This window comes from Xenopus laevis, chromosome 5S (assembly GCF_017654675.1).
Source record: "Xenopus laevis strain J_2021 chromosome 5S, Xenopus_laevis_v10.1, whole genome shotgun sequence".
Lineage (NCBI taxonomy): Eukaryota > Metazoa > Chordata > Amphibia > Anura > Pipidae > Xenopus > Xenopus laevis.
Genome location: NC_054380.1, coordinates 91,972,029 through 91,997,431, shown reverse-complemented (window position 1 = coordinate 91,997,431; position 25,403 = coordinate 91,972,029). Strand labels below are relative to the sequence as shown.

The 25,403-nt window shown below is 37.2% G+C and overlaps 1 protein-coding gene across 1 annotated transcript in view; it reads right to left on the bottom strand.

The window, feature by feature from the left end:
* The window catches only part of LOC121394113 (IgGFc-binding protein-like), a 90,994-nt gene that overhangs the window by 26,688 nt on the left and 38,903 nt on the right, over positions 1-25,403 (bottom strand). Inside the window, exons 47-73 of the mRNA XM_041564118.1 lie at positions 24,568-24,845; positions 23,498-24,096; positions 21,554-22,124; positions 21,241-21,443; positions 20,741-21,121; positions 20,005-20,288; positions 19,375-19,646; positions 18,311-18,394; positions 17,131-17,372; positions 16,671-16,954; positions 15,712-15,989; positions 14,642-15,240; positions 13,423-13,993; positions 13,082-13,284; positions 12,586-12,966; positions 11,958-12,241; positions 11,324-11,595; positions 10,097-10,144; positions 8,759-8,905; positions 7,762-8,018; positions 6,116-6,203; positions 5,360-5,380; positions 4,223-4,252; positions 3,729-3,764; positions 1,525-1,766; positions 1,098-1,381; positions 83-360 (exon numbers count right to left, since the gene is read on the bottom strand). Of these exons, the coding sequence (XP_041420052.1) occupies positions 83-360; positions 1,098-1,381; positions 1,525-1,766; positions 3,729-3,764; positions 4,223-4,252; positions 5,360-5,380; positions 6,116-6,203; positions 7,762-8,018; positions 8,759-8,905; positions 10,097-10,144; positions 11,324-11,595; positions 11,958-12,241; positions 12,586-12,966; positions 13,082-13,284; positions 13,423-13,993; positions 14,642-15,240; positions 15,712-15,989; positions 16,671-16,954; positions 17,131-17,372; positions 18,311-18,394; positions 19,375-19,646; positions 20,005-20,288; positions 20,741-21,121; positions 21,241-21,443; positions 21,554-22,124; positions 23,498-24,096; positions 24,568-24,845 (7,217 nt within the window). The remainder of the gene's footprint in view (positions 1-82; positions 361-1,097; positions 1,382-1,524; positions 1,767-3,728; positions 3,765-4,222; positions 4,253-5,359; positions 5,381-6,115; positions 6,204-7,761; positions 8,019-8,758; positions 8,906-10,096; positions 10,145-11,323; positions 11,596-11,957; positions 12,242-12,585; positions 12,967-13,081; positions 13,285-13,422; positions 13,994-14,641; positions 15,241-15,711; positions 15,990-16,670; positions 16,955-17,130; positions 17,373-18,310; positions 18,395-19,374; positions 19,647-20,004; positions 20,289-20,740; positions 21,122-21,240; positions 21,444-21,553; positions 22,125-23,497; positions 24,097-24,567; positions 24,846-25,403) is intronic.

Sequence of the window (25,403 nt, the reverse complement as noted above, 5' to 3'; positions counted from 1 at the left end):
ACAATTTAAAAAATAACTTAAATAAGTAATGGAACAGGTGATACTCACATGGTTTGATTAGAAATATATTTGTTGTACTCACGACAGAAAGTTTCATTTCTCCATGGCTGTACTGTGACTCCATGAGACTGGCAGGCATCTGCATAAGAATGAAGGCTGTCACATAGGGTTCTAGGGTCCAGTTTCACTTCACACAGGTCATACACACAGTTATTAAAGTAAACTTCTGGGTCTTTCACATGATGACACTCCTTAAATGGACCATTTTCATTAATAATGATACCACAGTAGCTGTTGCTGGATATTATGTTTTTTTCATCCTCAGTGCAATTTGGTTTATGGTCCGATGCTGGAGGGCAGCTGTGAGATAGATTAAAAGATTATTATTGCTTCAGCCCATTAGTCAATACAAGTGTAATGATACTGCAAACAATATTTTATGGGATTTAAATAAGACAGAATATAGACTTTTCAAAAGGAAGTATTGTATTAGAGAGGGTACAGAGAGAAGGGCAACTAAGCTGGTAAAAGATAGGGGAAAATCTTAGCTATGAGAAAAGACTGACCAAGTTGGGGATGTTCACGCTGGAGAAGAGACGCTTAAGGGGTGATATGATAACTACTGTATGTATAAATGTATAAGGGGATCATATAATAATCTCTCTAATGCTTTATTTACCAGTAGGTCTTTCCAGCTGACACAAGGTCACCCATTCCATTTAGAAGAAAAGAGGTTCTGCCTAAATATTGGGAAGGGGTTTTTACAGTGAGAGCTGTGAAGATGTGGAATTCTCTCCCTGAATCAGTTGTACAGGCTGATACATTAGATAGCTTTAAGAAGGGGTTGGATGGTGTTTAGCAAGTGAGGGAATACAGGGTTATGGAAGATAGCTCATAGTACAAGTTGATTCAGGGACTAGTCCTATTGCCATTTTGGAGTCAGGAAGGAATTTTTCCCCCCTCTTAGGCAAATCAGAGAGTCTTCAGATGGGTTTTTTTTTGCCTTCCTCTGGATCACCTGGCAGTTAGGCAGGTTAAAAGGTTGAACTTGATGGATGTGTGTCTTTATTTCAACATAAGTACAGCTATAAACTTACACAGTATCATTTTCAACCTGCCAGCTGTTACCAAGGCTGTTAGAATCTGTTTCCAGGTTACCGTCTGGATTTAAGAAGTCATCAGCTTTATCTCCATTGAAGTTCCCACAAAGCCCACACACTTTATCCCAGTATTCGCCTGGAAGAGTCACTGTTGCTTTATGGCTTCCATCATATGAAACTTGGATGCCAAAGCCTGTTGTTACAAACACACTAGTTCCACTGAGGAAGATTTCAACATCTGGTTGCAGGCTAACAGGAAGTGTTACTGGTTGTCCATTCACCTAGAAATATAAAAGTACTGTCAGCTTATACAATGCGCCAATCTCTTATTTTGCATTGAAATTCAGACTTTTTTTTATGGACAACTCCAAGTCCTTAGCATTCTAAAAAACTGTAAAAATAAATTTAATTGATGTGATCTTACCTTAACCTTGCGGGCCTTCTCCAGAGTGATTCTGTATCCATATACATCCACATTCACAAACTGCACATAAGATACTTGAGTCAAGCCATTCCTGTGATCATTTGCTGCTTCCACGTTGAAGTCCGTCAAGTGTGAATCATTTGCACAGAGCTTAGATAGTGTGTAGGTACAGATCCCCATGAAATGGTGGACCTGTTTATCAAATGTGTAATAATGGGGGTCCCCTGATACCTCACAGTAACCTACAGAAAATAAATTTTCATCAGAAACTAGAGAAAAATACCACAAACCATAAAACTAGTAAGGCTTGGAGCAAACAATATTTAAATGGAGCTCATTATTGAAGTAATGTCCCCCAAAGTGATGATTATTCTAATTTTTATATTTTTTCTCAGCTTCATACAATATCATTTTTAGACTGTAGTGCATTAAAATAGAGCAATAGTGTGCTACAAAGTGTGGTCCAGTTAAAAAATATGTGTTTTTATTTTTTTTTACTTTTACTTTACTTTATTGTACTATTTTAATTTTTTATACAGTTTGTGCACATTTTATTTCCTAGAGTTCAGTGCATACAAATTCCTTCTAAGCCTCTCTTTCTAAAGCACATTTGAACAATGTACTTGCATTCCCCCTTCTACCCTCTGTACATGACAGGGAACTATATATGGCCATACAATATGAAATCATGATGATATAGACAAAATACAGCATAAATACAGAATATTCACTCATACGCATAAATACACACTTTCATGTTATCACAGTCACTGTACCTGGATCAAGTGGTGGCACAATTGGTGGCACAGTTAGACCTTTTGTTATAGTTTTTGCTGAGGTGGATGTTATAATGAAATTTGCAGCACGAAAAAGAAAATGTATGTAGTTGTAATAGAAGACCTAACTAAAAAAGCTACATTAATAAGAACAAATATTTGCTTTTGCAAAATATTGCACTGCAGCATTGAGACAGCTACACAGTTAACATATTGCAGTTGCATATTCATACATTTTAAGATCTCTTGGAAAGGGGTGTATATTTCTGGAGTGAGCTCAGTTATAGGTTTTGAAGTGAGGTTAGTTACAGGTTCTGGGCTTTGAGTGCTGTCTGGTACAGGACCCTGTGTGCTGTCAGTTTCAGGTTCTGCTGTGAGGTCAGTTACAGGTTCTGGGGTATTTTTTCAGTTACGTGGTCTGGACTTACAGGGTCTGCAGTTGCAGTGCCATGTTCAGAGCCTGGGGCACTGGCAGTTGCAGTAGCTGGGGTTCTACTAGTTACAGAGCCTGGAATACTATTTGTTACAGGACTCAGAGCACTGTCTGGTAAAGGACCCTGTGTGCTTTCAGTTATAGGGGCTGGAGTGACTTTAGGTTGGGGGGTACTCTTAGTTACAGGGCCAGGCTCAGGGCTTAGATAACTGGCATTTCCAGGACCTGGAGTTTTATCTGTTTCTGGTCCTTTAGTGGTATCTATTATAGAGTCCGGAGTCAAAGGTCCTGCAGAGCTTCCGGTTTAGTACATTTTTAGACAATAATACCATGGAAATTATAGGGCGTGTCATATTTTTGCAGACTTAAGGGGCAGATATTCCTTTGCACTCCTCTTCTCCTGTCTTCTGTCCTTTTATATTAATGACATCTGATTGTTCCGATTTATTGAAAGCATTGCACGACAAATATAATTCAGGACACTTGTAATGGTAAAATCTGATAGATAGGCCTTATATTGTTATATAAGGCCTATCTATCAGATTTTTATATGTGGCATCTGAACAAGATCTACCACTGCAACTAAATTGTCAGAGCGCAGTACAAGAACAGTGTCCTGAATGGTTTCAAAATGATACTCGTTCTATATGAATGTTGATTTTTAACGTTATGATAAAACAATAAAAACTAATATGGTTTAAAAAACAATGCATGTTCTGGGCAGTTGTGTTACATAGCAATTTTTTATAAATGTATCTATTCTAAATATTGCCTAGAAAGTACTTACTTTGACTTTCTAACCTTTGACATTTCAGTTGTTTTGATAGAAATTACATTAAGGCATCATAATCCTGCAGTGCTGTAAACAATGTGCTTCAAATGAAACCTCCCCCAGTTATTTCTTTTCTTTCTTACAATATACCAAAAGGAACTTTAAAACAGATATCCACAGTGGTGTACTATTAGATATATGGAACTGAAGTCATTATAGTTACCTGTTGTTGTTGTGAATGGTGTTGTACTTGGTGGAGCTGTCAAAAGAAACCCAAACATGTTAGGAAGTTATAAAAATGAGTACCGAATATATATACAGTATGTGGTATGAATATACTGTAAGGGGGTTATTTACTAAACTCTGAATGCAAAAATCACGAAAAATGTGTGTGTTTTTTTTTTTTTAATAAAATCGGACTTTTAAAAAAATCATGAATTTTTCAGAATTTATTAAACCCCGAGGATGGGAAAAGTCTGAATCTGAAATCCGGCATCTCAGACCTGTCGAGGTTGCATATAAGTCAATGGGAGAAGTCCCAATGAAACGTAAACGTATATTAATAAATAAGCCCAAAAAACCTGTGCGGATTTGGTCTGAGTTTTTTCAGAAAATATTGAGATAAATACGGACTTTGATAAATAACCCCCTAAATGTCTTTATAATTGCAGTGAGTTATTTATTTGAAACTGAAAACTGAATATGTGTTATATTTACCTGTTGATGAATCTGGTGGATGTGGTGGTCCTGCCAAAAAACAATCAGGTTAATCGGATTGACATAAGAACAGAATAAATATATGCAGTTTCTAGAATGTAATTGTAACTATTACCTTGCCTTTTAAAACATAGTTTATCTACTTCAAGGCACATATATACACCAAATAATGAAAACGCACAGGGGCCTATTTATATTGCTGTGTATAACAATTTAAGGTGAAAAATGGTGTTAAAAGTGTTCTAAAATAAATACAGGCACGGGACCTGTTATCCAAAATGCTCATGAACTGGGGTTTTCCAGATAACGAATATTTCTGTAATTTGGATCTTCATATCTTAAGTCTACTAGAAAATCATTTAAACATTAAATAAACCCAATAGACTGGTCTTGCCTCCAATAAAGTTTAATTCTATCTTCGTTTGAATCATATACAAAGGCACTGTTTTATTATTATAGAGGTAAAGGACAAAATGTGGATTCTTTTTTATATAAATTGGGAGTCTATAGGAGCCAGCCTTTCCTTAATTCATAGCTTTCTGGATAATGGGTTTCCAGATTACAGATCCCATACCCGTAGTAAATTTAAAAAGGTATGTGTTTTCTTTTTGCAGAGTCTGTAGAGCATTTTTTTGATGTTTGAAGCTAAATACAGAATACAGGTTAAATTGTGATTGAAATTAAAACACACAGACTATTTATGTTGGTAGAATGGCATGAAAAGTGTTGTAAAATAAATGACAAATGCACATTTTCTTTAACCCGCCCCCAATTACCATATTTAGCAATTTGGATCTTCATAAGTCTACTAGAAAATCAAGAAAAATTTAAACATTAAATAAACCCAATAAACTGGTCTTTCCTCCAATAAGAATAAATTATATCTTAGTTTGAATCATATACAAAGGCACTGTTTTATTATTACAGAGGTAAAGGAAATCATTTTTAAAAATGTGTATTATTTTGATAAACTGGAGTCTATGGGAGACAGCCTTTCCGTAAGTCATAGCTTTCCAGATAACAGATCCCATACCAGTAATAAATTTACAAAGGTATGTGTTTTCTTTTTACAGATAGCAGAGTGTGTAGAGCATTTTTGATGTTTGAAGCTAAATACAGAATACATGTAATATTTACCTGTTGTTGTTGTTGGTGGTGCTGTCCAAAAAAAACCAAACAAATAAACAGGTTAAATTCTGATTGAAATGAAAACACACAGACTATTTATTGTGATGTGTAAAATTATCAAAAGTGATGTAAAATAACAAATATGCATTTTCTTTTACCCTCCCCCCAATTGCCATATTTAGCAATATTACTTTTTTAATTGCTTTTGGTGTAACTAAATTCGCCCATCACTACATGTAGAGTATGTAGATCTCTACCCTGCACTGGTGAAACACACTGCAAGCGTACTAACCCTCTCTAATACTCATTGAAGGTTCAGACTGCACAATAAACAACCATCACTTCTAGTGCAACCACAAATAGGAACTGACCCGTATCTGAGTAATCCTTGTAATCCTTCTCATTTATTTTCACCACTGACTACTGTCTAATATATCTTCACCCACAACTACACCCACCCAAGGCTCTTTACATACATCTACCTTTCTTCATGAGGAGGTGCCCAAGAGAAAGAATATTGCTACTCCCCTTTATACACACTAGACACTACAGGACTCTTACCCACCTACAGGACATTTAATAACTTGGTACAGTTCAAGTTCCTGTCCAAGGTTACATTTAAATGACCATTGTGCCACTAAAGTGGAACTACTTAGCATAGTTTGGCTACTCAATAATCCCTTAAACTATCCAAACAAATTAAAGGAATGTTCTGCTGCACAGGTGGTATAATACATAAATATAGTTTTATGTGCCATGGTTTACCAGTGCAGTAGCCCTTGACAAAGGAAATGTCATCAATGGCTATATCGATAGGCCTGTCTTCTTCACGTAGCAAACCTTCAATAATGATCTGCCATAAAAAAGAAGTACCATATAAAATATAATACAAGTTTAAAAAACACATTAATCTACAGTTCTCACCTTTATAATTCAAATACATAAATTATTTTTTACCATGCAGCTTTAGGACAATGGCACAAACAATGATTCTGGAAGTTTTGCTCTGGGGGCAAGTGTTCAAAAATAGGTACTTGTGTGGGGACCTGTAGGGTTAATTCCCCTATGGTCTGAAACCACATGGTGGAAATACTCTGCTTCTCCAGCTACAGGTTCAACCTAGAGTGTTGGGAGGTGCTGGAGCCTTGTCCCCATGCAGTGTGTCTAGCAGATACCGGAGGGTGTCACAAGCTGTTGCTGCTGCATAACCTTTTGATACACTCAGAACCATGTGCACACGCTGCTATTTCTAGTTTCACTTTTATGCAGAATGGAGTGACTGCTGGAGTGCTACAGGGAAGACCTCGGGCTATGGAGACACACCGCATGGTTGCTATGCCCTTTGAGGGCTCAGGGATAAGGGGACCCTGATATTCATGAAAGATGTTGCTCAGGATGAGAGATGGATTCCTGGAGATGGATGCCAGTCGGATGGGCTTTGCTGTGCTCACACAGTGAATGGTGTTGGAAGCATGCCATGAAGATTTCAGCAAGTTATGTGCTCGGCTAGGAGAGCTTGGAGCCTCTGAGGATGACATCGCTGTGGATGCAGAGAGAGAAAGGATCCAGCGTGTCTGACTCTATCCATCAAAAGAGGAGTGCGGGACTTTGCATGGCAGGGAGGTGCCAGGATGGGACTGCAACAGGTTCCCCAGGGTAGTTGGTCATTTTTATGTGAATGCATATACTTAACTGCAATGTTTTATTTTGCCTTTAAGTCTTATATCAAGTTTAAATTTTTTATAAAGCACTGTGTGTGTTTAAATGTTTTTCTAATGGAGCCACCTGCAGGTGTATTCCTGGATTCCATTAGGTGGAGGCACTGCCATGAGAGGTAATTCCCAGTACCCTTTCACCTTGCAAAGGGGTCTCAGGACCTTCATTGGTAAAATATGTGATGTACAACCTTGGCATCAGGGGGGTGGCCAAGAGGGTGTTACACTTGCTTCTTATTAAATGCAATCACAATTGCATTAACCCACAGGTTAACTCAAAGGTTAGCCAGCATTTCTGATGTCCAGTCCCTGACCTGCCAGTTCATCCACAGGTCCAAGAGATTGTCAATAAATGCAGATGTTTTGTCATACGCCCATGGAACTATTTACCGCCAGAATCATGCCATTGTTTCTAAAGAGATCCTGTCATCCCTACAGCATCTCTATAATAGATGCACAGCTTCCAAGTAACAGAGGCAATCATCCTCATAGGCCTCTATTTGCACAAACTTAATGTGCCCAAAACTGCTATTAGTAATATAAAGTGTTTGTACAGATGTCAATAATCTCTGTTTGGCTGAATATATTAGATGAACATTTAAGGCCTTGCACTCTCCATTTACAGATTAAGAAATACTGAATCTTTACTAACAATGTGACTGCTGTTATCCATAAACCATGCATACAATGCCTCACCTTTATTCTTTCATTGTTACGCAGTTCAATTTGCTCCAAATGCCATACATCCCCTCCATCTCCATACAAAGAGGCAACATTTTCTAAACCTTCTTTTGTCAAAACATAAACATTCAACTCTGTCTCCTCCGAAGCTCCATACATGTGGTACCAGAAACTGAGGCAGTTTGTTCCTTGTACATCACAATCAGCACTCTCTAGCCATGCCTTGTCATCCCACGCTGTATCACGTCCATCAACATAAAGGTAGTATCCATCTTAAAGAGAAACAGTATGTTGTTAGTGTTCAAAGTTGTTTGCCAGAGAAAAAGATATATGGTGTCTCTATTAATTATCGAACTTGAAATGCTTACATTTAATAGGCTCTGTCTACAATCCAATGTTTAAATGTTACTCTTACTGGGAATACAGTAAATACTGTATCTCATAGAGTTGGGATAAAAAATAAGGATATACTAATTAGTAAACTCTTAATACTCTTGTATATGAAATCCTCATAACAACATCATTGAAATTATTTGTTTTGCAAATGTAATATTAAAATACAGTAGCATATTTCCTCTCCTATATATCTATACAGATTTGATTTACTTACTAGTGAAAACATATTACCAAAATGTTAAATAGTGTAAATAAAAGACTTAAGAACTTTTAACTGCCTTCCACATTGTCATGCCACTCTTGCCCATGTGCAGAAGTGATTATCCCCACATTAGTTGATTGCCAAGAGAAAGTTAGGAAAATGTTTTGCAAGGTATTTATAATTGTAGGTATTCCTGCAGCATGAGCACAGCAACTTAAAATTTAAGTCATCCTCAGTATTGGGATAGCAACTACGTGTTTTCATACTGCTGAAAATAAAAGGTTTTCAGCCCCAGGATTGGGCCCTGCACATGACATACTGTACATATAATATTTAAAATAGTATCTGTAACCCATTATTATGGGAGCAATTTCTGACAGATATTTAAGTTAAATAAGAAATAGGTATGCATACCACCACTGTGATCCAATGATGGCCCTGTTGAGTCAGATGGAGTTGGCCCATACCAACGTATCCAGTCTAAAGTATCTGATTTTGACTGTTGCCAGCCACAAAAGTCCATTCCAAATGAGCATGTGTAGTTACAAGGATCAGGGGGAGCTGAAATACATAGGTGTTATGCAATGCACATAAGTATTTGAGAAATACAACATACATTGTTTCCTGTACAGCAAGAAGTGGTTTTGATACCAGTAATATTTGTTTGGTTTATACCGACCTCTGTTCTTCATTGCCCTCTTAATGTTAAACCACCTTACTTTTTTTTTTTAAAGTAAAGGACATGTAAAGCCTACATTTTCCTACCATGTATATATAAGTTGGGCATATCTTCCCCATCCAAGCCACATCATTTATACTGCATAGACCCCCTACATTTGCCAGTGCCATCACATTTTCCTAAAACAAATAGCAGCTTTCACCAGGCAGTCATTTTCCCTCTGACACATAAGTAACATTAGCTGCAAATAAGACATGTATGCTGCAAAGTTCATGCAATGCAGGCACAACAAACTTTGATAAAAAGTTCTGCTGGGGTTGAGCACTGTAATAGTTAAGCTGAGCTCAGGAGAGGTGGTTAGGTGAAATAAATAGGATCAGACAGCTTGAGTTTCTATGGAAACCAGGAATGCTATCACTTCATTGGCTGTTAGACTGGAGGGTGTGTTTAGTATACTGAGCTGAGAAGAACTGAGCATACTCATGAGCTAACAGCCAAAGTAAATTCCTGAGGGAGGGGGCAGAGTCGGTTAGAGGAGGAGAAGGATTTGTAAGTGATTAAGGGGATGCTGCAGCCTTTCTGTTAACTTTGTAACAACCAGAGTGGCAGTTATCTAAAGATTTCAATGAAGTAAATTTAATTTTTGTGGGGGGAGGGGGTTTACATGGGCTTTAAAATATTAACATTTCCAACTATGTAATTAAATTTGGCATTCTTCATCGGCCAGTTTTTGCAGTAGCCAAACTAACCAAGCTCTTGCTAATCATGCAAATGCACTGCCGTCAATCATGGAATTATAACAGATGTGGCTTTCTTTCTGATTGTAAGTGTATAGACAATGCAAGCTTTTTGGTTAGTGACAATTTATGTATAATTTTGGAGACTGGAGCAAGATAGAGTTTTTTGATATAGGACCTCTAATGACAAGTCACAAATGCCCTAGACTGAGGACTTTGGTTTAGAAGCCCAACATTGGTCTAATATTAATATCATTATGTACATTTTTATAACTCAGTAGTAAATGAACACAATTATTTTTGCACTAGTTATACCCAAATCCCAAGAGTATGTACCTGTTGTAGTTGTTGTAATTATGGGTTTTGCAGTAGGTGTGGGTGGCTCTGTGAAAAAAAAAGAGAAAGACTTTGAGGTGAAAATTTTAGTAAGGTGTTTAATTGAATAGGGATATGCTACCTTCCTTCATGAATATATACATGAGATTTTTTTGCACGGAAGTTATCCATCCCTTAAAGTATGTTGTACTGATTGGAGTGATGGTTCCATCAAAATGGAGAATAGGAAATAATTCCAGTCCAATGATTTGTAGAAATTACAGATTTTTGAAGGGGCCAATACAGAGGCAAACAATGCAAAATAATCTATAAACCATTGAGTTAGCATGTCATGTAACATATGCTTTGCTGGATCGGTTTTACCATTTTAATCTGTCGCTGGGGAACAAAGTAAAAAACTAAATGCTCTTGTACATTTCTAAACTATATTTTGAAACTTTGCTGTGAAGCTGTGTGCAAAGCCCCAAAAGGCACAAAGTTTACCAGCCTATGTGATGTATCTTAAGCTACTCAGCCAATTGACCTGCAATTATTGGAAGCATCCTTGTGTTTTTTAAATGATCTAGTAACTTATAACATAGCTGCTTTGGCTATGTTCTCAAAATACAGGACATACCAACGGTTGTGGATGACGTTGAGGATTCTGTAGGAATAACAAGTTAGACATTTAGAAACAAATCCATTTCTGTATCATAAATTTGTGAATATTTATATTACAAAAGTAATCAAAGTCTTGAAAATGAAATTCTTTTTGCTTGCAATATACAGAAATCCCATACATATACAGAAAAAGTCCATTTGTATTTTAAAATGCTATCAACATGTACAAAACAATAATAATGATATCAATCAAAGAGGAATGTTTACAGCAATGTACATGTTGCATTTCAACAACTAATGGCTACATGAATTTTATATTATTAGTTACCCCCCATATTTTTTGTTGTGTAAGGCCTGCAGTATCATTTCATCAACTGATCATTCTATGCTCATTTATTAAACTAATATACTTATATCTAGGGCTCTAATCTGTTGCTGGCAACCCTGTACCTTTCTGTTGCATTCAAAGCAACTGCAATATTGGGAGAATCGGGCAGACATAGTCTACAGACATCCTTAAAGTCCATCAGTACTATCAAGCAAAGCTGGCTTAATGTTCACTATATCCTCAAATTGTTATTTAGCATTGTGCAAACTAAAATGTGTTATCTATTTTGGTATATTTACCGCAAACGGTATCCTTGTTCCAGTCTCCCAAATTAACACCAACGCTTTCACATGCAGCTGCGTAAGCCTCCAATGTACTGCAGAAATATTCATCGCTTCCAGATGTAGCACAATGGTCAAACACACAACTGTCAAAGTACTGGTGAGGGGGAATGAGTGCATGGCATTGTGCAAATGGGCCGTTAATCTGCTGTAGGACATCACACTTTGCTTCAGCCTCTTGCTGTATTGGAGGAGGACATATTGGAGGTGGAGGAGGATTGGGATCACATCTGAAAAAATTGTTTAAAATAAAATGTAATATATATCCCTATTTGTATCAGCATTCCCAGGATAAACAAACACTGAGACGTGTTAATGATATCATGACATAAGTATTTCATAAATATCAAAATAATGACAGAAAACAGCATTTATATTTCTTTCAAACCACATACACACTTATAGTCTTTAATTATTTTTAAATGTGTAATTTAGTCTCTTCCATTGGACAGAAAGGGATTACTTTAGCAAAGACACAGGTGCACGGCTTGAGAGATAAAGGTTGCAAAAGAGCAGTTGCACTTGTGGCATTAATAGCAGAGGGTGCATAGTGTAGGGCGGTAAGGTGCAAGGGTGTCCAAGAAATACTTACATCCAGCCATCATCAGGGATTCTCCAGCTGTTTCCAAAATCATTAAAATCAGACACAATAGTTCCATTGGGTGTCATCAAGTCATCTTGTGGGTTCCCATTGTAAGTGCCGCACAGTCCACACAGCATGTCTTTCAAAGTTTCACTTACTCTAACAAGCAGCTCATGGTCACCATTAAACTGAAGTTGTAGGCCAAAATCTGTAGTAACAGTCACATAAGGACCATTGTGACTAATAATGATTCCTGACACATTAACAGGAAGGTTCACTTGTGCATTGTTGACCTGAGGGCAAGAAATAGGGGAAAATGTTGTTAAAAATATATATAAATTTGCAAACATGTGCTGCAAGATCTAGCTCATGCATATTAATCATCCAAGTTTGGAACCGATCCTAGCTAGAAGTGGGTGACATTGGCATTGCTGCGTAATACGTATGATACAGGCCTTAGACTTGAAGATCCACTGGGTCTAATAGCAATTATTTATTTATTTAGAATCTTTGGAAAGTGCTGCAGAATATGACAGCAGTATATAAGTGAATTGCATTAAATTTGTTTACAAATAAAATTCAGGAAGAGATGTAAGGACCAATAATTTCCAATAAAACAATAAGTATAAGCACTTACATAAACAATATTGCCCTTTGCTAATAAGATGTGCAGACCATCCACAGTGAGAGCCACAGAGTTAATGGCGGTCCAGCTTGGGCTTCCACGGTGTTCATTTCTTGTTGTAACAATAAAGTTGTTTGATGTTTTTGCACATGTCTCAGTCACAGTATAATTACAGGATCCTTGGAAGTGATGGAGTGTTCCGTCAAAAGTAGAGTAGTGAGGGTCTCCATATATGTGGCAAATTGCAATGCTTGCTGGGTAACAACCTAATAAACCATTTTGAACTTTGCATATTTCATCGTTGGCACATGATGTTTCAATACAAACCATGTTGTTATTTCCTAGACATTCACATGTTCTCTCACAGTTCTTCTCTAGGAATGAATCCCCTTTCTAGTATAAAAAACACCAAATTGATCATTTAAATTGAAAAACATATTGGTGCAGATACCAATATAAAACAGAACCACAGAAACAAGACGGATAAGCTGATCTGGTAATCACTCACATTATAATACTTGTCATCATACAAGCAGCCACAGTTGGATGCATCAACACAGATGCCACCGCTGATGACGTATCCTGGATCACATTCACAGCCTTCCACACACGGTTTGTTACATTTCTCTGGAGCATAAGGGTCAACACATGTAGCAGGACATGCAGTCATACAGCCATTATAGTGGCTATTGGCTAGGCAAGTGGCGAGACCTAATTAAGACAAAATATCCAAAATTTGATATTGTTGTAAACGCATTCATTAACATGTGGCTTGTTGTAAAAGCACATTAACAGTTGATAAGACTGAACAACATGCAGTAACATAGCTTGATTTATATTCAAACATACCACAGGAAGTAATGTTTCTCCAGTTGGGAATAGTAATTCCTTCTTTCTGACAGGCATCTGCGTAGGCTTCAAGTGCACTACATAATACATTCTTGTCTCCATCCAAAGCACAAAGATCAAATACACAACTATCAAAGAAGATGGCAGGATCAACCTCAGAATGACATATACTGAAAAGGCTGTCTTTGCTTGTTAACAACCCACAGTGGGTTTCGCTTTGGTATAGCTGCTCTTTCTCTGGTGGACATATCTCAGGAGGTGATACTGTAGGACCACTAGAGCAGAATGGATCTTCTTCATCATATACCAACCAACTATTCCCTAGTTCATTGGAGTTCTGAGCTTGCTGTCCATTTGGCATCAGGAATTCATCTTGTTGCTGGCCATTAAAGTTACCACACATTCCACATGTTTTGTTGGAATATGTATCTGGTATTTTCACTTCCACTGAATGATCATTGTCGTACGACACCTGGAGTTTGAAATCTGTCTCTAGAACGATGTATCTTCCACTTTTACTTACAGAACCACCCTTGAGATATACTGGAAGTATGTTCCATTTTCCATCAACCTTAAGTAGAGCATTAAAAGCATATTGTGTTAATTGTCATAAAATATAATGCACATTCATCCTTAAAAGTACAAAACGTAACTACTGTATCTTCAGCATAAGCCAAACGGGGCTCTATTTGAAATATATATAAGAAATGTACAAATATATTCTAACAATGCCACTAAAAGTAATATGATTTATATGTTCGCCTGTTAATTCGGACTTCTGAAACAAGTTAGCTGATTAACACACCTGAAGGAGAACTGCAACTTTTTTTTCACTCAGTGTAGAGAAAAGAAAGGGATAACACATACAAACTACTTTAAGTTGCAAGTATGGTTACAACTACTGTTAAAACTATTTAAATATACTTAGAATTAGATTTTTTTGATTATTCAAAAACAGTTTGTAGATGGATATTCCTGTAAAAAATACCCAACCAAACAAATGTTGCTTAGAAGAAGAAAATTAATTTTAGGTTTGCAACTCCTTTAATTAATTGAACTTTTATGAAACTATGTTTTTTTATTGGAATAGCCACAAGAAAAAAAAATCAGTAATAAACTTAAACAACAAAATATATAAATGTGTTTTCTCACTTAAGATATGAACTTGCCTTACTATATAAAGTCTTGAAAAAGCATCCAAATTAGAAATGTTCCTTACCAAAACACGAGAAATTTCTTTCTTTACGATCTGTACTTTGTAGCCATAGACTTCAACAATAACCTTTTGCACGTATGTTACTGAAGGATTTCCTCTATACTCATTCTTGGCCTCGACATTAAAATATGGCAGGTTAGATGAATTGGAACAAAGCTTTGAGAGTGTATAGGTGCAGAGACCCATAAAATGGTGCACGCGTCTGTCAAAGCTGTCGTAGTGAGGATCATTATGGACCCTGCAGATGCCATATTGATGATAAATACAGTCAGAAACATTATTTATTGTAGCACAATATTGGTTACTGCCACATGTTGCAGCATTACAAACTAAAGCACTTCCTGGTGAGGGGCATCTGCATTTTTTGGAGCAAGTACCATCAGTCCAGAATTCCGAGCCTACTGGATAGTAATTATTTCCATCCCAACAACCACATTGGAGGCTTGGAACACACTTCTTGTTGTATAGGACATATCCTGGGTCACAGAAACATCCCTCAACACAGGGGAGATCACAGTTGGATGGTGCTCCTGGATTGACGCAAGTGGCTGAACATGCTGTGCTGCAGATTTCATAATGACTGCTGGGAGGGCAAGCAATTGCTGTAATTACAAAATAAAATACAAATTAATAATGCTGTATACTTTAAGTGAGAAAAACTAAAATCAATGCATATTTTGTATTTTTCCTATGAGTATGTTCCTCTCTAACTAAATATATAAAAACACTGTGTGTTACCCCTAAATTATTTGCAGAAGATTATTACAGGAAGTAGCTACAGAAATTGTGACACATTCTTTTGGTAACCCTGAAAAACAATATTTTCTAAGCCCTTATATTTTAAAAGCATGAACAGCCACATTTATAGGTTGAAATACTTAATTTTTAAGTAGTCGTCTAGGGCCTGAAAAATATAGAATCCGTGGGAGGAAAGTGACCAAGAAGTGCACCCATAAAATATTCTTTTTATATGAATAGTCTTCATAATACTCTGTTTTTTTTGTTGCCTTGGGAAAGTAAACAGAATTCAAAGTGTTCATCTACTTTATGTTAGTAAATGATGCTATACTTACGACAGAAAGTGTCATTCCTCCATGGCTGTATGGTGACTCTCTGAGACTGGCAGGCCTCTGCATAGGATTGAAGACTGTCACATAGGGAGGATGGATCCAGATTTAATTCACATAAATCGTATGCGCAGCTATTGAAGTAAGGTACAGGATCTAACACATTGTGACAATCTTTAAATGGCCCGTTTGGATTAGTGATGATTCCACAATAGTTGTCATTACCAATAACAAGCTTTTCATCATCAGAACAGTTTGGGATTACTTCTATTGCAGGGGGACAACTGTTAAATTTGAAAAAATTATGTTATTTTGGATAGAGAGAAAATTTACAAATGCAACATATACACTAGCTATTTTAGATCAGCCAATGAAATATGTTTATTTGAGCTATATTATTGGTTTAAAAAACAAAACATTATTGCCACATACAACATGTTGCTCTCGAGTCAATGGTTGAGGATCACTATGCTAGAAGAATACAATTTTGTTAATAAAGAATAACTAAGCTGTAATTTGCTGTGACCTTGGACAGAAGTGCAAGAGGGGCTAAAGCACGCTCTGTCCAGGGTATGGCTGCACTCTGTACCTCGTACCTGATAAAAAAGTCTGGTGTGAAGTGCAGAGTGCAGCTTTGGAGGACACAAGGCAGCCTTGTCGTTACCACTATAACTAAGAAGTCCATATGTCAATGACTTAATAAAACATTGGAGTGTTGAGCTAAACTCTAAATCCACATACAACAGAATTGGATTTGACTAATCTAAGCAGGCAAATCAATTGTGATGAACTGGCATATTTAAAAGGGGCTTGGATAACGAAGACTTTCCCGACTGTCAGTATGTGTATTTCGTTTGGGCATATATTTTAGCTGTATCCTAATCCTGCCAAACTAATGGGATTGAGATGAATCCTGAACCCAATTTTTGATTCTGTGCAGCTTTATAATCTTTAGACCGACTAACCTTGTGTAATTTTCCAACTGCCAGCTGTTACCAAGGTCAACTGGATCTTTCTCCAATTGTCCACTTGGGTTCAATAAGTCATCAGTTTGATTTCCATTGAAGTTTCCACATAGACCACACACTTGATTAGAATAGGTGTCAAAAAGTTTCACTTCAGCTCTGTGATTTCCATCAAATAGCACTCTCAGACCAAAGCTTGTTGTAACAATTACATGATGTCCACTGTAGGAGATTTTAACTTCTGGGGGAAGTTCAACTGGAAGAATAACATGCTGTCCATCTACCTGTAAACAATAACAAATAACAATGACAAATGACAAGTAAACAATAACAAATAACATTATATGCTGATAATATCTACAGGTCAGTGTTCAAGATCACCTTATTGCAGAAAAAAATTTGCTCAGGGACATGAAATATGTCAGTAGTAAGATGTTCTTTACATTTACTTGAAGCTCACCTTAACTTCTCGGTTTTGCTCCAGGGTGATCCTATATCCATGCACATCAACATTTACATATTTCACATAAGAGACACGAGAATTTCCTGCCCGATGCTCATTTTTTGCTTCCACATTGAAGTCTATCAGGTTTTTGTCAAATTTGCAAAGCTTAGATAGTGTATAGGTACAGTTCCCCATGAAATCAAAGACCCTGTTATCAAAGGTGTAATAATGGGGGTCTCCTGTCACCACACAAAAACCTACAGCAAAAAAAATTAACAAGATTTAGATCTTAATCAACAACTTTATCTTTCTTTTGTAAAGTTTGGCATTTTGACTTCTCTCAGCATTTTGAGTGTAGTCCTTTATAGGTATCAGCAATTTGCAGTATGTGGGTTTAGCACAATACTAAATACACAGAGAACATATGACACCGGTATATGTCAGGTACCAAGTTAAGCACATTAAGGTCACTAGTTTGTCTGTTGAAATGTCCCACTCACTGCAGTTGTGTCCAAATTCTTGCGCCTAGAACTTGCTCTGATTCTGACTTTTAATGTAAATGTGTTACTATGCATCAGATGCAAGGTGTAGTAGATATCAGTACATAGAGGTACAAAAGTGCAGTGTATACCTGTATATATAAGCATAATATATGCCAAATAGGCTTCCCGGGAAAACACCAGTTTTGTTACAGGTAAAACTTTAATGCAATTATGTGCCTTTTACTAATTAGTGAAACATTTTGTGGCATAACCTGAAATTAAACTGGTATGCCAAAATGGAATATGCTCCAGTCTTTTACACTTGCCTGCAATAGTAAATTGGGTCTACTATATTTGTTTATAGTATTATGATGAGCTTTGAAAAAACATTTGCTAAACTGGGAGATCATTTTATTACTTTACTGACAGCCCAGCCCAAAGCACAGTGAGTGTATGAAGTACTGCCAGAGAAAACCAGACTGAAACACATCCCATCTTATCCTTTGTCAAACTCTGACTCTGATGAAATGTTTATTTAACATATTTATTTTAATTATTAAAGGGCATACATTTAATAATGCAAAACTTGTTGCACTACTTATTATTTGTTCTGGTCATAGACCCAGGTTATCCAGACTAATGTTATATGCAATGCTGGAAAACAAAACTCTTAATGTTCAATGATGAGTTAACTCAGTCTTGTTTTAATTTACCTGAAGATGGTGGTTTCACTGTAGTTGTAGTAGTGGTGGTAGTAGTAGTGGTGGTGGTGGTGGTAGTAGCAGCGGCAGTAGATTCTAAACGTTTAGGAAAAAAGAGGATTCAAATAATGTTTACATTTACAATAGATAACTTGTGATATGGTTCATATTTTCGAACTCTGACAGTAATCTAATTCAGATGTTAAACTGATTTATTATTGATATTTTATTGTAAAATGAAGAGATAAGAGAGAATACTCCACCAATGTATTTGCTGAACATCCCCAGTAGCAGATGAAAGGAGAAATTTAAGTAGATCCCCAGAGGTGCAAGAGCACTAAAGGGGATAAAGCTCATCACTGTATGATGCTCATTGAAGGTTCTGACTGCACAATAAACAACCCTCACGCATTCTTCTAGTGCAACCACAAATATGAACTGACCCTTATCTGAGTAATTCTTATTTAAGTGGTCTTCTCATTTATTTTTACCATTGCCTACTGTCTAACATATCTTCACCCACAGCTACACCCAGCCAAGGCTCTTGACATAGATCCACCCTTCTTCATAAGGGTGCCCAAGAGAAAAAATATTGCTACTGATACACACTAGACACTATGGGACTCTTACCCACCTACTAGACATTAAATATCTTGGTAGAGTTGTTCCAGTCCAAGGTTACATTTAAATGGCCCTTAGGTGGTCGACTGTGACGGGTAGTAGAAGGAGCAAGAGAGTCAAAAGCTGTTGAAAGAGCATCGTTGTAGAGAGAAGCTGCCCTATGCATAATTACTGGCCTGTTTGGCTAGAGATGCCCTTAATGACATTTTATCACACTCCTTGGACAGCTAGACTACCTTCTTTTAAAGAAGCATGCAATGAGCAAAGTGTCGGACTGGCCCACTGGGATACCAGGAAAACTCCCGGTGGGCCCACATAGTCAATCAAATAACTGCTGATTATAAAGTGGACATATATATATCTAGATATTATTGCAAAGAGGGGTTACTTTCACCAGTTTGCAGTGCTATTTTGCATGTTCTTAACTGTAAATCATACTTATACTAGATATTTACCGCAAACGGTACCCTTGCTCCAGTCTCCCAAATTAACACCAATGCTTTCACATGCAGCTGCGTAAGCTTCCAATGTACTGCAGAAATATTCATCGCTTCCGGATGTAGCACAATGGTCAAACACACAACTGTCAAAGTACTGGTGAGGGGGAATGAGTGCATGGCATTGTGCAAATGGACCATTAATATGCTGTAGGACATAACACTTTGCTTCAGCCTCTTGCTGTATTAGAGGAGGACATTCTGGCAGAGGAGGAGGAATGGGATCACATCTGAAAAAAGTGTGTAAAATACAATTTAATGTATGTCCCTATTTGTCTCAGCATTCCCAGGATAAAAAAACACTGAGACATGCTAATGATATCTAGATATTAGTATTTCATAAAAATAATGACAAAAAAAGCATCATTTATATATCTTTCAAACCACATATAAACTTATAGTCTTTATTTATTTTTAAATGTGTAATTTATTCTCTTCCATTGGACAGAAAGGGATTAATTTAGCAAAGACACAGATGCAAGGATGGAGAGCTAAAGATTTCAAAAGAGCAGTTGCACTTGTGGCATTAATGGCAGAGGCTGTAGAGTGTAGGGCTGTAAGGTGCAAGAGTGGCCAAGAGATACTTACATCCAGCCATCATCAGGGATTCTCCAGCTGTTTCCAAAATCATTAACATCAGATACAATAGTTCCATTGGGTGTCATCAAGTCATCTTGTGGGTTTCCATTGTAAGTGCCACACAGTCCACACAGCATGTCTTTTAAACTTTCACTTACTCTAACAAGCAGCTCATGGTCACCATTAAACTGAAGTTGTAGGCCAAAATCTGTAGTAACAGTCACATAAGGGCCATTGTGACTAATAATGATTCCTGACACATTAATAGGAAGGTTCGCTTGTGCATTGTTGACCTGAGGGCAAGAAACAGGGGGAAATGTTGTTAAAAATATATAAATTTGCAAACATGTGCTGCAAGACCTAGCTCATGCATAGTAATCATCCAAGTTTGGAACCAATCCTAGCTAGAAGTACATTGGATATTTTTGCTAAGCTACAGCATCAACCATTATCTCTGGTAAGCGACTGTTTGATCATGATAAATCACTGGTTAAATTCATGAATTATAAGATGAGTTAAGTGGGAGACAGCATTGCTGTGTAATACGTATGATATGGGCCTTAGACTTGAAGATTCATTGGGTCTAATAACAATTATTTATTTATTTATTTAAAATCTTTGGAAAGTGCTGCAGAATATGAAAGCAGTATATAAGTGAATGGTAATAAGACTGTTTACAGATACAATTCAGGAAGAGATGAAATGATCAATCATTTCCAATAAAACAATAAGTAATGGAACTTACATAAACAATATTGTCCTTTGCTAATAAGATGTGCAGACCATCCACAGTGAGAGCCACAGAGTTAATGGCAGTCCAGCTTGGGCTTCCACGGTGTTCATTTCTTGTTGTAACAATAAAGTTATTTGATGTGTTTGCACATGTCTCAGTCACAGTATAATTACAGGATCCTTGGAAGTGATGGAGTGTTCCATCAAAGGTAGAGTAGTGAGGGTCTCCATATATGTGGCAAATTGCAATGCTTGCTGGGTAACAACCTAATAAACCATTTTGAACTTTGCATATTTCATCTTTGGCACATGATGTCTCAGTGCAAACCATGTTGTTATTTCCTAGACATTCACACCTTCTCTCACAGTTCTTCTCTAGGAATGAATCCCCTTTCTAGTATAAATGAAAAACACCAAATTGATCATTTACATTGAAAAACATATTGGTGCAGATACCAATATAAAACAGAACCACAGAAACAAGACGGATAAGCTCATATGGTAATCACTCACATTATAATACTTGTCATCATACAAGCAGCCACAGTTGGATGCATCAACACAGATGCCACCGCTGATGACGTATCCTGGATCACATTCACAGTCTTCCACGCACGGTTTGTTGCATTTCTCTGGAGCATAAGGGTCAACACATGTAGCAGGACATGCAGTCATACAGCCATTATAGTGACTATTGGCTGGGCAAGTGGGGAGACCTAATTAAGACAAAATATCCAATACTTAATATTGTAAAAGCATCACTCATTAACAGTTGGTAAGACTGTACAACATGCAGTAACATAGCTTCATTCATATTCAAACATACCACAGGAAGTAATGTTTCTCCAGTTGGGAATAGTAATTCCTTCTTTCTGACAGGCATCTGCATAGGCTTCAAGTGCACTACATAATACATTATTGTCTCCATCCAGGGCACAAAGATCAAATACACAACTATCAAAGAAGATGGCAGGATCAACAGCAGAATGACATATACTGAAAAGACTGTCTTTGCTTGTTAACAACCCACAGTGGGTTTCGCTTTGGTATAGCTGTTCTTTCTCTGGTAGACATGTCTCAGGAGGTGATACTGTAGGACCACTAGAGCAGAATGGATCTTCTTCATCATATACCAACCAACTATTCCCTAGTTGATTGGAGTTCTGAGCTTGCTGTCCATTTGGCATCAGGAATTCATCTTGTTGCTGGCCGTTAAAGTTACCACACATTCCACATGTTTTGTTGGAATATGTATCTGGTATTTTCACTTCCACTGAATGATCATTGTCGTACGACACCCGGAGTTTGAAGTCTGTCTCTAGAACAATGTATCTTCCACTTTTACTTACAGAACCGCCCTTGAGAGATACTGGAAGTATGTTCCATTCTCCATCAACCTTAAGTAGAGCATTAAAAACATATTGTGTTAATTGTCATAAAATATAATACAAATTCAACTTTAAAAGTACAATACGTAACTACTGTATCTTCAGCATAAGCCAAACAGGGCTCTATTCAAAATACATATAAGAAATGTACCAATATATTCTAACACTGAAACTAAGGGGCAAATTCACTAAGCCGCGAAGCGCCGAACGCTAGCGTTAATTCGCTAGCGTTTGGCATTTTCGCTACTGCGCAAATTCACTAACGAGCGCTGGCGTAGTTTCGCTAGTGTTACTTCGCAACCTTACGCCAGGCGAAGTTTCGCTAGCGACGAAACTATGCAAATTCACTAACTTGCGCAGTGTACTGAACGCTACCTTTTACGCTAGACTTCCTTCACCACCTCAGACCTGGCGAAGCGCAATAGAGTAGATAGGGATTGTTTAAAAAAAAGTCAATTTTTTTTCTGTCCCAAAAAAGCACTGGCATGTTTTCTACATGATGGCTGATAGGCTGAAAAAGATCGAAAAATTTTTGGAGCTCCCCTTCCTCCCCCCTACATTTCCTGACTAATGGCAACTTACCTAGACAGTGGGCACATGTGTAGGGCAAAATAAAATTTTTATTTGCTGATTTGAAGGTTTTCTAGGCATTTGTAGTGCAGATACGTGTTCCTCCATTGAAATTTGAATTTCGCGCCGTATGCAAATTAGCCTTCGCTAGCGTAACTTCGCTTTATATAGCGAATCAACGCAAGCGCAACTTCGCAACCTTACGCTACCCCTGTGCGCAACTTCGGATTTTAGTGAATTTGCGGAGCCCTGGTGAAACTACGCCTGGCGAAGTGCGGCGAAGTGCGGCGAAGTTGCGCCTGGCGCAACTTCGCATCTTAGTGAATTTGCCCCTAAAAGTAATATGTTTTAAATTTTCGCCTGCTAATTCGGACTTCTGAAACAAGTTAGCTGATTAATACACCTGAAGAACGGCAACATTGTTTTGAATAAGTGTAGAGAAAAGAAAGGGATAACACATACTACTTTAAGTTGCAAGTATGGTTAGAACTAATGCTAAAACTATTTTAAATATATTTAGAATTAGATTTTTTTGATTATGCATGGATATTTTATTAGATGGATATTCCTGTAAAAAAAATAAACCCAACCAAAAAAATGTTGCTTAGAGGAAAAAAAATTACATTTTAGGTTTGCAACGCCTTTAATTAATTGCACTTTTCTGAAACTACTTTTTTATTGTAATAGCCGCAAGAAAAAAAAAATCAGTAATTTATAATGAAAATTATATAAACGTGCTTCTCACTGATAATGTGAACTTGCCTTACTAAATAAAGTCTTGAAAAAGCAATCAAATTTGTGATGTTCCTTACCAAAACACGAGATGTTTCTTTCTTTACGATCTGTATTCTGTAGCCATAGACTTCAACAATAACCTTTTGCACGTATGTTACTGAAGGATTTCCTCTATGCTCGTTCTTGGCCTCGACATTAAAATATGGCAGGTTAGATGAATTGGAACAAAGCTTTGAGAGTGTATAGGTGCAGAGACCCATAAAATGGTGCACCCATCTGTCAAAGCTGTCGTAGTGAGGATCATTATGGACCCTGCAGATGCCATATTGATGATAAATACAGTCAGAAACATTATTTATTGTAGCACAATATTGGTTACTGTCACAAGTTGCAGCATTACAAACTAAAGCACTTCCTGGTGAGGGGCACCTGCATTTTTTGGAGCAAGTACCATCAGTCCAGAATTCCGAGCCTACTGGATAGTAATTATTTCCATCCCAACAACCACATTGGAGGCTTGGAACACACTTCTTGTTGTATAGGACATATCCTGGGTCACAAAAACATCCCTCAACACAGGGGAGATCACAGTTGGATGGTGCTCCTGGACTGACGCAAGTGGCTGGACATGCTGTGCTGCAGATCTCATAATGACTGTTGGAATGGCAATTAATTGCTGTAATCACAAAAATATACAAATTAATAATGCTGTATACTTTAAGTGAGAAAAAAATAAAATCAATGCATGTTTTGTATTCTTTCCTCTCTAACTAAATATATTAAACCACTGTGTGTAACCCCGAATTACCTGGGAGAAGATTTATACAGGAACTGGCATCAGAAATTGGCAACAATGAAACATGCAAGTATCACATTATTTTGGTAACCCTTAAAAACATGTGTATGAACAACTGTATTTTCTAAACCCTTATATTGTCAAAGCACGAACAGTCACATTTATAGGTTGAAATACTTAATGTTTAAGTAGTCCTCTAGGACCCAAAAAATATAGGATCTGTGGGAGGAAACTGACCCAAGAAATGTACCCCTAAAATATTCAATTTATAGGAATAGTCTTCATAATGCTCTGTTTTTTTTAATTCAAAGTGTCCATCTACTTTATGTTAGTAAATGATGCTTTACTTACGACAGAAAGTGTCATTCCTCCATGGCTGTATGGTGACTCTCTGAGACTGGCAGGCCTCTGCATAGGATTGAAGACTGTCACATAGGGAGGCTGGATCCAGATTTAATTCACACAAATCGTATGCGCAGCTATAGAAATAAGCTACAGGATCTATCACATTGTGACAATCTTTAAATGGGCCGTTTGGATTAGTGATGATACCACAATAGTTGTTACTACCAATAACAAGCTTTTCATCATCGGAACAGTTTGGGATTACTTCTATTGCAGGGGGACAACTGTTAAATTTGGAAAAAGAAATTGTTGAGATAGAGGAAAAATGTACAAATGCAACATATACCATAGCTATTTTAGAGCAGGCAATGAGATATGTTTCTGTGAGATATATTATTGGATTAAAAAACAAAACTTTTCCACATACTGCATGGTTCGCTTGAGTCACTGGTTGGGGGTCACTGTGCTAAAACAATAGTATTATGTTAAATAACAATAACTAAGGGATAATTTACTATGATCTCAGACAGAAGTACAAGAGGGGCTAAAGCACGCTCTGTTCAAGGTATGGCTGCTCTCTGCACCTTGTGCCTGATAAAAAAATCTAGTGTGAAGTGCAGAGTGCAGCTTTGGATGACACAAGGCAGCCTTGTCCTAACCACAATATCTAAGAAGTCATTTTGTCCGTGACTTAAGGAAGACACTCCAGTTTAAGACTTAATGAAACAATGGAGTGTTGAGTTCAACTCTAAATCCACATACAACTGTGACTTATTAAAGCAGGCAAATCAATTCTGATGAACTGGCATATTTAAAATTGAAAGGGGCTTGGATAACGCTGT